Source organism: Ptychodera flava, chromosome 17, assembly GCF_041260155.1.
Source record: "Ptychodera flava strain L36383 chromosome 17, AS_Pfla_20210202, whole genome shotgun sequence".
Taxonomy (NCBI): domain Eukaryota; kingdom Metazoa; phylum Hemichordata; class Enteropneusta; family Ptychoderidae; genus Ptychodera; species Ptychodera flava.
In genome coordinates this window covers 479,517-493,538 of record NC_091944.1, presented here as the reverse complement: position 1 = coordinate 493,538, position 14,022 = coordinate 479,517, and the positions used below count along the sequence as shown (strand labels likewise).

The 14,022-nt window shown below is 36.2% G+C and overlaps 1 protein-coding gene across 2 annotated transcripts in view; it reads right to left on the bottom strand.

Annotated features, from left to right (window-relative positions):
• The window catches only part of LOC139115084 (kinesin-like protein KIF13A), a 125,788-nt gene extending 113,479 nt beyond the window's left edge, over positions 1 to 12,309 (bottom strand). The window contains exons 1-2 of one of the 2 annotated variants that reach the window (XM_070676970.1): positions 12,043 to 12,309; positions 11,862 to 11,946 (exon numbers count right to left, since the gene is read on the bottom strand). In XM_070676970.1, the coding sequence (XP_070533071.1) occupies positions 11,862 to 11,946; positions 12,043 to 12,097 (140 nt within the window). In that variant the 5' untranslated portion in view covers positions 12,098 to 12,309. The remainder of the gene's footprint in view (positions 1 to 11,861; positions 11,947 to 12,042) is intronic. The other variant, XM_070676971.1, reaches the window with a different exon arrangement.
• Between the last annotated feature and the right edge of the window lie 1,713 nt (positions 12,310 to 14,022).

The following is a 14,022-nucleotide window of genomic DNA, read 5'->3' as shown; positions in this document are numbered from 1 at the left end:
CCAAACTATGCCAATACAGGTAGCATACGTGTACAACCAAACTATGCCAATACAGGTAGTATACGTGTACAACCAAACTCTGCCAATACAGGTAGTATACGTATACAACCAAACTATGCCAATACAGGTAGTATATGTGTACAACCAAACTATGCCAATACAGGTAGTATACGGATACAACCAAACTATGCCAATACAGGTAGTATACGGATACAACTACACTATGCCAATACAGGTAGTATACGGATACAACCAAACTATGCTGATACAGGTAGTATACGGATACAACTACACTATGCCGATACAGGTAGTATACGGATACAGCTAGACTATGCCAATACAGGTAGTATACGTGTACAACTAAACTATGCCAATACAGGTAGTACACAGATACAACTAAACTATGCCAATACAGGTAGTATACGGGTACAACCAAACTATGCCAATACAGGTAGTATACGGATACAACCAAACTATGCCATACAGGTAGTATACGGAATACAACCAAACTATGCCAATACAGGTAGTATACGTGTACAACCAAACTATGCCAATACAGGTAGTATACGGATACAACCAAACTATGCCAATACAGGTAGTATACGTGTACAACCAAACTATGCCAATACAGGTAGTATACGTATACAACCAAACTATGCCAATACAGGTAGTATATGTGTACAACCAAACTATGCCTATACAGGTAGTATACGGATACAACCAAACTATGCTGATACAGGTAGTATACGGATACAACTACACTATGCCAATACAGGTAGTATACGGATACAACTACACTATGCCAATACAGGTAGTATACGGATACAACCAAACTATGCTGATACAGGTAGTATACGGATACAACTACACTATGCCGATACAGGTAGTATACGGATACAGCTAGACTATGCCAATATAGGTAGTATACGTGTACAACTAAACTATGCCAATACAGGTAGTACACAGATACAGCTAGACTATGCCAATACAGGTAGTATACGGATACAACCAAACTATGCCAATACAGGTAGTATACGGATACAACCAAACTATGCTGATACAGGTAGTATACGGATACAACTACACTATGCCAATACAGGTAGTATATGGATACAACCAAACTATGCCAATACAGGTAGTATACGTATACAACCAAAATATGCCAATACAGGTAGTATACGGATACAACCAAACTATGCTGATACAGGTGTCATACAGATAAAACTAAACTGTGCCGATTTTATCCATGTTTTTAATGTACCTAACTGTACAGGTAGCATACGGATACAACTAGGCTATGCCGACCAGCTCAAAGAAATGGCAAAGCTATCTATAAAAGGGAGATTTTCCAACTAAGCGAACACAAGAGCAGTTGGAATGACCCAACATGGAAATGATGATAATATTCCAATGACACCCACATCATCCCGGTCCACTTCAAAAGATATCTTCTGTCACTGATGAATTTCAAATCACTGCGGTGTTCTGTGTGAGACTCATTCTCTGCTAATAATCTCCGATTTCGTCCTCACTTTACCTTTTTGCAACAGAGCTGGAGGAAGAACCTGCTGTATCCATGGAAACAGAGTAAGTTTCTATTTGGAAATGGACCATTAAAACTGAATAAACAGCCATGAAATCAAATTTCAGTGAAAGGTTTGTAAGTAGAGTGTAGGATGCATGATTTACTCTGTGTAGGGTAACTCTTGAGAAGTGCACCATTGGGTGCGATGATTTCAACTCAATGGATGCAATGAGTTGAACACATAGTACAGTGGTCCCCTTTACTGTCTATGGCGTGAATGATTTTGTACTCTGTCAGTTTATCATTTAGAATTATAGAAAATCAAAATATTAAAATATAAAGAAAATATACATGCTTTATGTTGAATATCCATATCTTCACTCTGACTAAAATGTGTTGTCTAATATTTTCTCCAATACATAAGATTATATAAATTTGAAAACAGGTACATGTTATGTTTACACATCTGCTAAGTAATTGTAACTTTGCATTTTCTCAATATCCTCATTATTTTACCTCTTCCTAAAGACTGGTCTACATTTTGACAAATTTCAATACTCTTTATTACAGGTGTGTCAATTCTGTTGTTGATTACTTTAACAGTATGGCTTCCTAGGTGTCTACGTTCATTCTGATTGGCGCATGCCTTCCCACGTCTGATTGGTGTATTACCTACCAATACTCAATATCCATAATATAGCAGATTTCTTAGTAGTCAATGCAAGTAAGGAGGACATTTTATAACTTCCAATAAATGATGACTCAAAAGTTAGCTTACATCTCCTTGTGGAATGACTGTTCTAGCCTTACATAGAATGGCACTGATAGAACTACAGGTGACTATTGTACATTATGATGCTGTATCACTGAATGAAAATACAACACTGAACATTATTCTCTTCATCAGTGGAAAATGAGGATTTGGAGATCATAAAAAGACGATAAGGCCAACTGTTGTTTGATTTGATTCCAAATGAGAAATGATTATCCTCTGACTTATAGAACAGCCATTAAGATCAATTGTTACAGAATTTTGGGAGTATTTTCTACAATTTTCAACATTACACAAAAGGACAGTATTTGCCTTATGTATTACCATGACAACATAGAGATTACACAAGCCATGCCACATGTAAAAAACAGTGATAAACTTGATGTGTTATCTTTAATAATTGGGTGAAGTGTAGCAAACTTCAAAACTAATAAAATTGCTCTCCTTGTAAATAATTACCATGTTGTGTATCCTTGAAAATAAACTGAATTTATTTCAACCTGTTACAATGATGACTGTCAAGGTCGTACTGTTAATGGACTGTTGAGTAACCTTGAAAAACAACCATTATCTGTTAATGTGAAAGGATAGCTCTGGTTACAGTGGTTTGATCACAGTACATCAACACTATGAATGACAGCATATCAGACTACATGAACACGATAGTGTATCAAACTGTATGAACACGACAGCGTTTTATACTGCATGAGCACGACAGCGTTTTATACTGCATGGACACGACAGCATAACAGACTGATGGTTACAAATGCCAACAAGACATATGTTAGATATTTTGTATCACATTTATAGAGCTCGCCTATCATATCCCCAACACTTCACATGGTGATAGTTTGTCACACATGTTGTACACTTTATCAATTGCAGACTGTATCCACTGTTCATTGACATTGTAAATTGTATTGTAAATTGTATTGTAGTCAAATGCTTAACAATCACAACACTGCCATTTTTTACATTGGGTAATATGTGGCAGTGTTCAACAATTTTAATGGCTTTCAACTCTTACACATCGTAATTCAACAATGGAGAATCATAACCATGGTATGATAAATCTTTCTTCTTGAAGTTCTGCTGTTTTATAAAGCTTGAGCATGTACTTGTAACAAAGCCTTGAGATATTCCCCTCCAATGAGTGTGGTTGTAACAAAGCCTAGAGATACATGTATCCCTCCAATGAGTGTGGTTGTACCAAAGCTTAGAGATACATGTATCCCTCCAATGAGTGTGGTTGTTACAAAGCCTAGAGATATCCCCTCCAATGAGTGTGGTTGTTACAAAGTCTGGAGATATCCCCGCCAATAAGTGTGGTTGTAACAAAGCCTAGAGATACATGTATCCCTCCAATGAGTGTGGTTGTTACAAAGCCTAGAGATATCCCCTCCAATGAGTGTGGTTGTTACAAAGCCTGGAGATATCCCCTCCAATGAGTGTGGTTGTAACAAAGCCTAGAGATATCCCCTCCAATGAGTGTAGTTGTAACAAAGCCTAGAGATATCCCCTCCAATGAGTGTAGTTGTAACAAAGCCTAGAGATATCCCCTCCAATGAGTGTAGTTGTAACAAAGCCTAGAGATATCCCCTCCAATGAGTGTAGTTGTAACAACGGCTAGAGATATCCTAATCCAATTTAAGTTTTATTAAAATATCTGGTAACTGCAATGTAATTGCCAGCTACACTGTACATTTGTATTACTGTCACCATTGTCTCCTAAAAATGGGAACCTTTTAGAGGTACAGGTTGTAACAAAATTTTGTCAAAATTTCTTTCGCAAATTCAAATTTGACATACCAACTGGTATATATTCATGTAACTTAACAGCATCTGCAGTGAACGAAACTCCAATCAGCACATCATTTTCCACAATACAGTAATTATTCTTTAATAGCAGTTTCCAGAAATGCTCCACGTAGGCATGTTACAATGGAAGAGAATTTAGCAGCCAAAGATGGGCAGGTAAACCAATTTGTATCAACCTTACAACCTGTAGTAATACCATGACTACAATTATGCAGGTATTGGTGAGCAATATTAGATTGTTAAAAAAGGATTAAAAATTGTTGAACATATCAGTAACACATCCACAAATTGAAATACAATTAGTATGTCTGTAATATCTCTGATTTTTCACCGCAATTTGCAGTTCTATAAGACACAATATGATTATTGATTTTCATCCAGAATTATGTAATGATAAAATTTCTAATTAGACAGTTTTACATATTTCAATGGCATAGCAAGCATGGTCATGACATACATAGTGTCATTTGACAACAGTGTTGACACGCTAATTCACAGCTCTATGTGGGAACTTATCAACATACTGTGATGACAGGCCAATTCACATCTCGATGTGGGGGCATATCAACATACTTTAACCATGAACCATCACTGGGTTCTTGTAAGATCAATTTTGAGGTCATGTCTGACATGGCTGTATGTCACAGGGATAATTTAAATGATTTCTTAGGGGTCATCCATCACACTCACACATTTACACCTAATGATTTAAACTATAAAAGTGTGTACAGCTTGCAGCTAGTTGTGGGGTCATGTATAACAACCTACAGTATACAAGCACACTGTAGCTCTGCATGCCAGGGCTTTGTGTTACCAGATGAAATATCGGGAAATTGTGAAAACAGTGCACCTTGTTGACATAGCCACACACTGGTTTCAAAGTATCATTTTTTTTATACCGGATGATGAGATGTTATGAATTAAGACATCAACACATCAGAGTATATCCACCTTTATCAAGTTAAATTCCTTAATTAAATGTAGCAGTCTAGGTTCTATCTGCCGTTTCATAACCAAAACTGAACGCAAAACATCAAACGATGGATAGATCCTAGACTTCAAATTTAACTAAAAACTAATGCGCTAAAATGATTCATAAAAATAACCTAAAGTAGGAGAGCTTGAATCCATATGAAAGATTACATGTATACTGACAGGGGACTTAATTGATATCAAGTTCTGTTTGTCTCTGAAATGGTTCTGAGTCTCAAAACTATCAGTTCATGGTTTTCCATAAATCTGCATATTCAAACTCCAGGTTTTTCCCAACTAACCATTTAGTTATATATTCAATTTTACAATATCAACTGAGTAATTGGATATAAGAACAATAATATTGATAATTGGAAATAATAGTTCAGTCTTTATCGACCAAATGGTGGCATCTTTCAATTTTTAAAAAATATTTTTGTAGCAATACAGTACTTATTTACTCAAACTGATGAATAATGACATTAAAAACACATTCAACACTCATCTTTCGTTTGACAGATAGAGACTGAAAATTAAAAACTATCAAAAACAAAATAATGACAAAAATGATAGCTTTTCAACTGTCAACATTGTATCTATTGCGTGGTACCCATGCAAGTTATCTGTTCAATGCTTTGCTTCAATACCATATAGAAAATAAAAAAATTAAAAATTTAAATGATAATCTAAAAGATGATAAATATTTCAATGCCCAAATTACTAAAATCTACAGTGATTATTCCTTAACACTGAGTGCAGAGTAAATATCAATATCTATTAGTTCTTTTCAAACGGCTGACAATGTTAACATGAACTGACTTTGTCAACATTCAGACTCTATTCACTGTCTGTCAGGTTTATGGTTGAAGACACAGGTCTTATCAAATTACAAACACCACGTGATAAGTGTTAAGCTTGAGCAACTTTCAAGACGGAATTTGTTACCATCATGTATTGGATATCCTAAAGCGTGTTCCACGGAATGCTGAACTGTGGTCCATGGAATGCTATAAAGTATAAGAGTTTAATATTCTGATACCAGTATCAAAGCCGGTGGTTTCGGAAGGAAAACGTCTCACTGCTGGGAACCCACATTGTTCAGCACACTCTACGTAACTACAGTAGAGCTGAAAATTCACGGTTACATTTCAGAACTTTTGTCCTCTCTTGCAAAATAGACCAAAGCAATCAACTTGGGAATACCAAAAACAGGATAAATAGGAAATTAATCGGTGAAATTAGGCAGGGACACAAAATGGAATTTCCATCTCTCCACAAAACATAAATAGACATAGTGTCCTATGAGAGTAATGCAATAGTTAACACCCTCTAGGGCAAATTCATTCTACCATATCAGCCAATATAATACTCTAAATATACTTGCCAAACGTGATAAAAATAATTCAATGAAATCATAAAAGGCTGAATTTTAAAATTAAGAATATCACAACTGGGAGGCTCTGAACCTAAAGGTCATGTTAATAGCAAAAATGAGAATAAACAACTTAAACTTATGTATTGCTGGTATTAGAAGATCTTCTAAAACTTGTCTGAACACAGGCAGTAGTGTGATCAAATTTCCTTATCTGATCCAGTTACATGTAACAAAATGGATATTATTTTTGGAGTCAAATTGGACAGCTAACCTTGTCCATAGCTGTGAAGGTGATGCCTATCTTTGGCAACCAACAGCTGACATGAATGGCTTTGTCAATACCATGGTTAGAGTAACCGTTGAAATACTGTGAAAAAGTGACGCTATATAATTAGTATTTTAAAGTCATAGTATATTGGTCAGAGGAAAAATGATAGTCATTACATGTATGTATGTCCTGACATTATAAGTGCAATTTTGGTATAGAGAAATAAATACATACTACGGAAGTGGTCGACTGCCTAAAAATTATCACGACAGTTTTTTAGTACATTTTATAAGTGTTGATTACCAAATCATTCCTGGACCTGGTGTATTTGCACTGAAATTCAAAATTGTTACAGCCTTGAGGGATGTATCCATACGGACAACACATAAACTGTATTTCATTTTTTCCATTATACATTTCTGATTGACATTAAATTGGCAGACACAAGGGATTAAACTATACAGTCCATTTCACGGACAACACACTAACAAATGGTCAAATGCTATGAACTATTCAAGATGGATATAAATAGAACTATCATGTGACCTGAGATAGATGATGTAACATTTTGTATTTTGAATTCATAATAAGTAACATTAAAATCAAATATTGCAAGCAATTCACTAATTTGTAAAGAATAGTGTGTTATTATGAGCCACTTTCAGTTCACAGTGTAAAATACCGGACCTGTTAGCTGACAAGTCCAGACACAGAAAGATAAAATTGCTCAGCAAATAGTACAACACAGTGCTACGCTACATTCCACAACATTTACTAATCCTTTAAATCTCAATGAAGGCTATGCTACGCATGGAAAATATCAGCTAAGTAATTTCTTTTTCTTGTACACTGCTTTTTTCTGCAGCCCTGTAAGAGTTCCTCTGAAAAACAGTGGGGTACCAGTTCAGTGGAACACCATATTTTTCATCTACACAATGTAGTTAGTTGTTCAGAACACAGAATTCATTCAAAATACTGTGCCAGGGATCATATCAACTGTGCAATGTTTGAAGTATATCATACCACTTCACGCACGTACCATCACTTCATCTATCGATTCAAGTTTGTAAACCCTGCGGTGACTATCTTTCAGAATCTACCAATCTGTAGAGAGAGTGCTGGACTGTAGAACAGGAGTCTAAAACCATGCATTCATTGGATGAATTCTCAAAAAGCTCATAAAAAGTGTATAACACTGAAGTATTCTCCATCATGTACACAATGATGTAGTGCCTTCTTATGTCCAATACAAGCACACACGCACACACACAGAGAGACAAGATATCTGTCGGAAATGACACTTCAAAGAGCAGATGGCATTATATCTCTGAACTAGACTTCCAATATCAGTGACAAAGACACAAAACAGTGTAAATTGTCTGCTTGATTTGATTGACTTTTACTGCACTGCAAACATATACTGCAATCATGGTTACCAATAAGATTGTATCACATTAATTCACTTAATTGCAGCAAACAATCTGGTATCAGATATTTGAAAGGGTATCTGCTGCAAATACAGTATCAAGACTGAACTATCGACAGACGACAATATTTGTAACAAATATGTGTACATCAAATGTTTACACTGAATGCACATTCATATTCATGAATATGTATGCAATTGTGTGTATGTGTATCTGTAAGTATACATCTATGTATCTATCTGTCTAGAGTGATAGATATTCAGATTGATTCCCCATACATGTAATTTCCTGTTATTCCTCTACCAACTAACATTCAAAACTATCCCTGAATAATTTGATGATTCATTAAATAACACTTCAGAGGATTCACATAGCAAACAATAGCATTTTATTCCTCACACAACCACATTTCAGAGAGAAAAATGTCACAACCAATGTAATAAATAGTGATACAGCTAAATTAAAATTTCACCAGAAACTAAAAGTACTTATTGCTAGGCCAAGCATTCTATGGAAAAGTAACTAGTGGGTGCAGGAAGGCTTACACAAAGATACACAGATACCCTTGCACATGCGGACACGCCCACACTGACACTGACACCATGGCATCCTTAGTCACATGACTGCCACTGTCAATAGGATCTCCATCTGACCTGTCTGACAACATGACCTGAGAACAATTAGCAACAACTCATGGTATTTGCACATCCTAAAATACACTAGGATTTTTACTTCATGTATACCACCAGACATTCTATTCCGTACATAGAGGAAGTCAGTTGGAAGGTGAATTGTGGGGTTTTCAACTAGTTTCTGTACCAATTGGCTGCTTTCAGATATTTATTGTTGAACTCTCACAATACAATTTTATTTTGCTTGTAAACCCTGCTGGGATTGCTGAATAATCCAGATTCTTGAAAAAAATATCAAGATTGTACATCAGAAATATTTATTTTGCTAAATTAATGAAGAATCATTTTGGTAAATTGTCATTGAAAACTATTTTTGCAGTGTGAACTACTTATTACAACATCACAAACCATCAGAGGTTGATCTCATTGGTGCTGGAACACTGCATAAATTTATAAATTTTTTTCAACATTTTAATATCATGAAATGAACTTGCACAAATTTTGTGACTTACTCATCACTTTAAAAATTCACAAAATGAGTCTGTAATGTGATTATTTCAAAATTTGTGGTTTTTGCATCTCAGTCATGATTCAGGAAAATTTGATACAAGCAGATGTCTTTCTGTATCAAACTGCCATTTATCACCAGAAAATAGGATTTTAATGGAAACATTTTACTAATCTTATTAGATCTCTATTGAAGCTTTTTATAATTTAATCTCCATTATGAACAAATTTCTTAACGCCAGAAATGATATTTTTGAAAGATCTTACAATATTCATCTTCACAAAGATGTTCCATCAAATGCATATCCATGGATTGACGAATAGTCTATTATCCGTTGATTGCCGAATAGTCATTATCCGTGGAATGCCTTGTATTTTGTGTTGTTTGTAAGATTATAGATATACCACAAACTTGAACATTTAGTGTTTTACTTTCATTACCGTGATATTACATGGCAGTTCCTATAACAACTCATCACAGTTTTGGATTAACCAGTGACTTCAAGGTCAGGATTTCTGTTTCTAGCAAGCAGTGGCAGTGTAAGAATGACTTTCCAACTTTTACATGTAACAGAAATAAAATATTACATCCCTTCATATCATTATCAATACATACAAATATTGTTTTCACTCAATTCACAACTCAGACTAAAATCATAAGACTGAAGAGATGAATATTTATATTTCTGTTGAGGAAAACTAATATTCGACAGTTGTGGCAAGGAAAATTTAGAGAGTTTTGGCATTTCATAAATGATAGGTTGTGTTCCCTTGCGGCGTAGAGCACTTCATTAAAGCTGAAAGGTATTAACCTATCCATCAGGGACTACTCTCTATTATCCATGGATTTCTCCATCATTCCAAACTGCTTTTCCGTTTCATCTCATGTCTCATTTGATATGTACTTAAAATCTGCATATCACCAATATTTCACAAAGATAAAGTTTAATTGTTTTCCTGTAAGATTTTATGTGAGTCACTATTATTTGTGTTTGAAAGTCCTCTGTTGCAAATTATTTCAAAACTATGAAACATGTGAAAGTAATAACAGCCTACTTCAAAGCCATATATCAAACTCTAATATTTCAAGGTCAAAATTCTATTCATTTGGACAAAAATTTAGACCAATCAAGATATATATGGATGCTTTTAGAAAAGTTTTAGGCCATTGAAAGCTTCACATTATTTAATATGCTGCCATAATTTTAGTATCAGTGTCCATTATGCACTTCATTGCTTTTTTATTCTGTACATTTTCTCTTTAATCAGTAAATTTTTGAATTTCTCTTTCAACACTGGAGAAAGATTTTTTATTTGATTTTCCAATTATTTAATATTTAAATTACCAAAGGAATTCACCAAACTACATGAATGTATTAAAGTGTTCCAATTCTATCTATTAAATTTATTATATATCGCTGAAAAATCAATCCGTCTTTCATGATTAGCCTTGCAGGTTCGTCATGACAGTGATGTGTCAGAGTTTGTCTGTTCTCAAGAAGAGACATGGGTACAATGTTTGTCATCAGAAATATCCCTTTGATAAAACCCATCACTGAGCAATCACCCCAGTTAACCTGTTATTACCCACTATGCAAATTTTCATTGAACTAATAAATGCTGCAATCACACATTTTTTACTAATGTTATAGCAAGACATCTTTTCACGCTTTTCAAATTAGTTTTATCCTCAAAAATCGCCAACTAGAGAGTTCTTTGTTACTGTATAAAGTCATGGATGTAAAAACATCCATGATAAAGTGCTCTGAACTCCTGGTCAACAATTTTAATTTGGATACTTAGCAGTTTATCATAAAGTTTGCATTGCCTTCTGTCTCCTTTTAATCTCCTTTTAACACCTTGCACCAAAAAATCGATTGTTTTGTTGTGTTTATTTACAAAGATTGGCGCCCATTATTTTTTAGGACACACATGTCTGATGAGTCATGCGCGCAACCCTGGTATGGAATACCATCATAACATAACAAAGATGTTTTTACCCAATGGCCTGCCATGACTATTTGTCTCTGTTGAGTTTCCTGGAAAAATAATGGAAAATGTCCTTCGCTTTGAACCGTTACTCAATGGCCGACAGACACTCATGCTGTCCCTCTGGTATACAAATGAGTAGAAACTTTTTTCGTGATCTTCAATAGAGTTTGTGCTAAAATAACGCGGTTTGAAAGACAACGAGGCCAACAACCGAACAGAATAAACCAGACAGACTTGCCAACAAGGACGTCTGTCTGAAACGGTATCATAATGCCGCGAGGGTTGTGTAAACCCGTAACAACAGCGGCCACGGTTTGGCAACTCGTCCTGTGGTTTCCTGTTGTCAACAAGAACGGTCAGTCGGGTTACATTACTAACTCTTGGAATGGACTTCATTGACACTTTCAGGACACTGTCTACGCTGTAAGAGAAGTCCCCCTGTCTACGAGGAAAACATAAGTTCGGCACCAATATTGTTGTATATCTGTGTCTACGTCACCAACGGACCACGTTGTTGGCTACAACACGGCAAGCGCCGCCTATAGTGTAATACAACGGTGATATTGTACATACCTGTCCGATCCTTTGCAGTTTGCGGGAAATAAAATGGTTTGATGGCCGTCCATATCGATGCAACATTTCGTTCCAAGATCGATCTCTGTAAAGGATGATATCGTTATTTACCGTCAGTCACAAACTTACGACGCTTTGTCGGCGAATGTTAGAAACGGTATCAAAGTTTTACGGTACCCACCTCTCCGATTGAAGGGCCGTACCCTGACCGCCACCCGCACCTTCGACGAAGACATAGTTGCGGTAGATTAGCACCAAATGTCCTATATTTCCAGATAATATCCACAAAAATCTTCAGTCCAGATCATATGCCATGTACCGCAACAGATCCAACGTGGGTGGTGATATGTTGATCATCTTGAACACACTATATTCCTGCTATTGCACGCCGTACTGCAGGCTGTGTCAGCACGCCATGTTCGTCGACTAGTATCTGACGCCAGCACAGTTGTGTACCAGCTAACATACGGGTACTTTGGAAAGATTACCGGCATCAACTGTGTTGACCTCCGGTCGACACGCCTCTCAACGTCGATGTTCATTTGTTCTTTTTCCAATCGGGATAGAATTTAGCAACCCGAAAACGGTTGAAGAGATTTATTTTCATCTTTGTCATTTTATTTATTTCTGACTTAGTGCCCTCGCTTCTCCACTGTTACAAGTTCAAATTTGTTACTGTATGTAGGTCCAGATGGAAAACTCATCTTGTTCCCCCGTCGTTGATCACACCACCCAGTGTATAATCTCATGACGTCACTCAGTCTACCTTCACTTTGACACAGCTAGAGCTAGAAACGGATTGAATCAATTGGAGGGGTGAGAGGCACTGTATAATGTCGATCCAACAGTTGTTGTACAGAAAATAGTGTTATGTTACCTGTCAATATAATATGATTGGAATTTTGCTTATCAAAGTTTTGTTTGCTGTTTGTTTGGCTGGTTGGTTGGTTTTTATGGTTTGTTTTCTAGGTTTTTTTTCGGGTTTGTTTTTGTGTTTTCAGGAAGAAGGGGGTCATTCTACAACGCTACGTAAGTGATTGCTAACTCGCCCCCGCTTCTACTGTCTATGGTTAGATCATGGACGTAAAAATTACTTCCATAGTTGGATCATGGAGCTAAAAAAGGAGCATGGCTGGATAAAGCCAAGAATATGCATGTACAGTGAGATCTTGGTGAGATTAACCATCAATCCGATTAGCTGCTTTTTAATTTATTTATATCGCCTTTTATATCTTATCATAGATTCTACGTTACGTCATCGAGCAGATTAACAATGCGAGATTGATTTCAACATTGACCAATTTTTGTAGGGTCTATTGTTACAACTCAGAAACTATCAAGCCGTATGAATGCTGATATTTTCTACTCCCATCCTTGCCGCTCGATGGAGTGACTCTGCGGCCGATTTTCATGTTTGTAAAGAATTATGCTAAAAGATTCAGTAAAGGCTACAGCACACTATCTTTGAGGCAACTTTATATTTTCAAACTTCCCATCATGCATCACTATTAGAATGATCCTAGCATTATCATAACAAAGACCGTCTTGGCGATGGATGTTATTTTAAAAGATTAAACTTCATCCTTTGTGTTGAAAGAACTACAGAAACAATAGCCTTCACCCTTGACATTTAATTTGCAGCATTACCTGCGAAGGTGACATCAGTTGACCATGGAGGTGATAAAAACCCGCGTATTACCTCCATGGTTTGGCCATGGAGATAGAAAGAAAGACTACCTCCATGGTTTGGCTAAGGCAAGGTATTTTAAAGTCGGCTTCATCCTTGGCATTTCCAAAGTGACATCAGCAACAGGCAAAGCTTTCACTGGATTTATTTGACTTGGTTCAAGTCTGTGATTTGTGAATGTTTTAGTGGGGTGAATGCGATGATTTGCGTCATGTTTTCATGTGAAACCATAGACCCTCGAGGGTCTATGGTGAAACGTATGAGTAAGGTGAACGCGATAAGTGGGGTGAGCGCAATACAGGGGAGTTTCTCCCGGAATCACACGGCAGAAACTAACTCACTACTGCGCAGACTCAAAGGTAAAACATTCAATCGTTGGGAAAACCTGGCCTGAGCTGCCTAATTCCAAAGAGGTTCGTATGAAATAGGAGAGACACAAGAGAAACTATTATAAATGATTTTCATTTTTTTAAA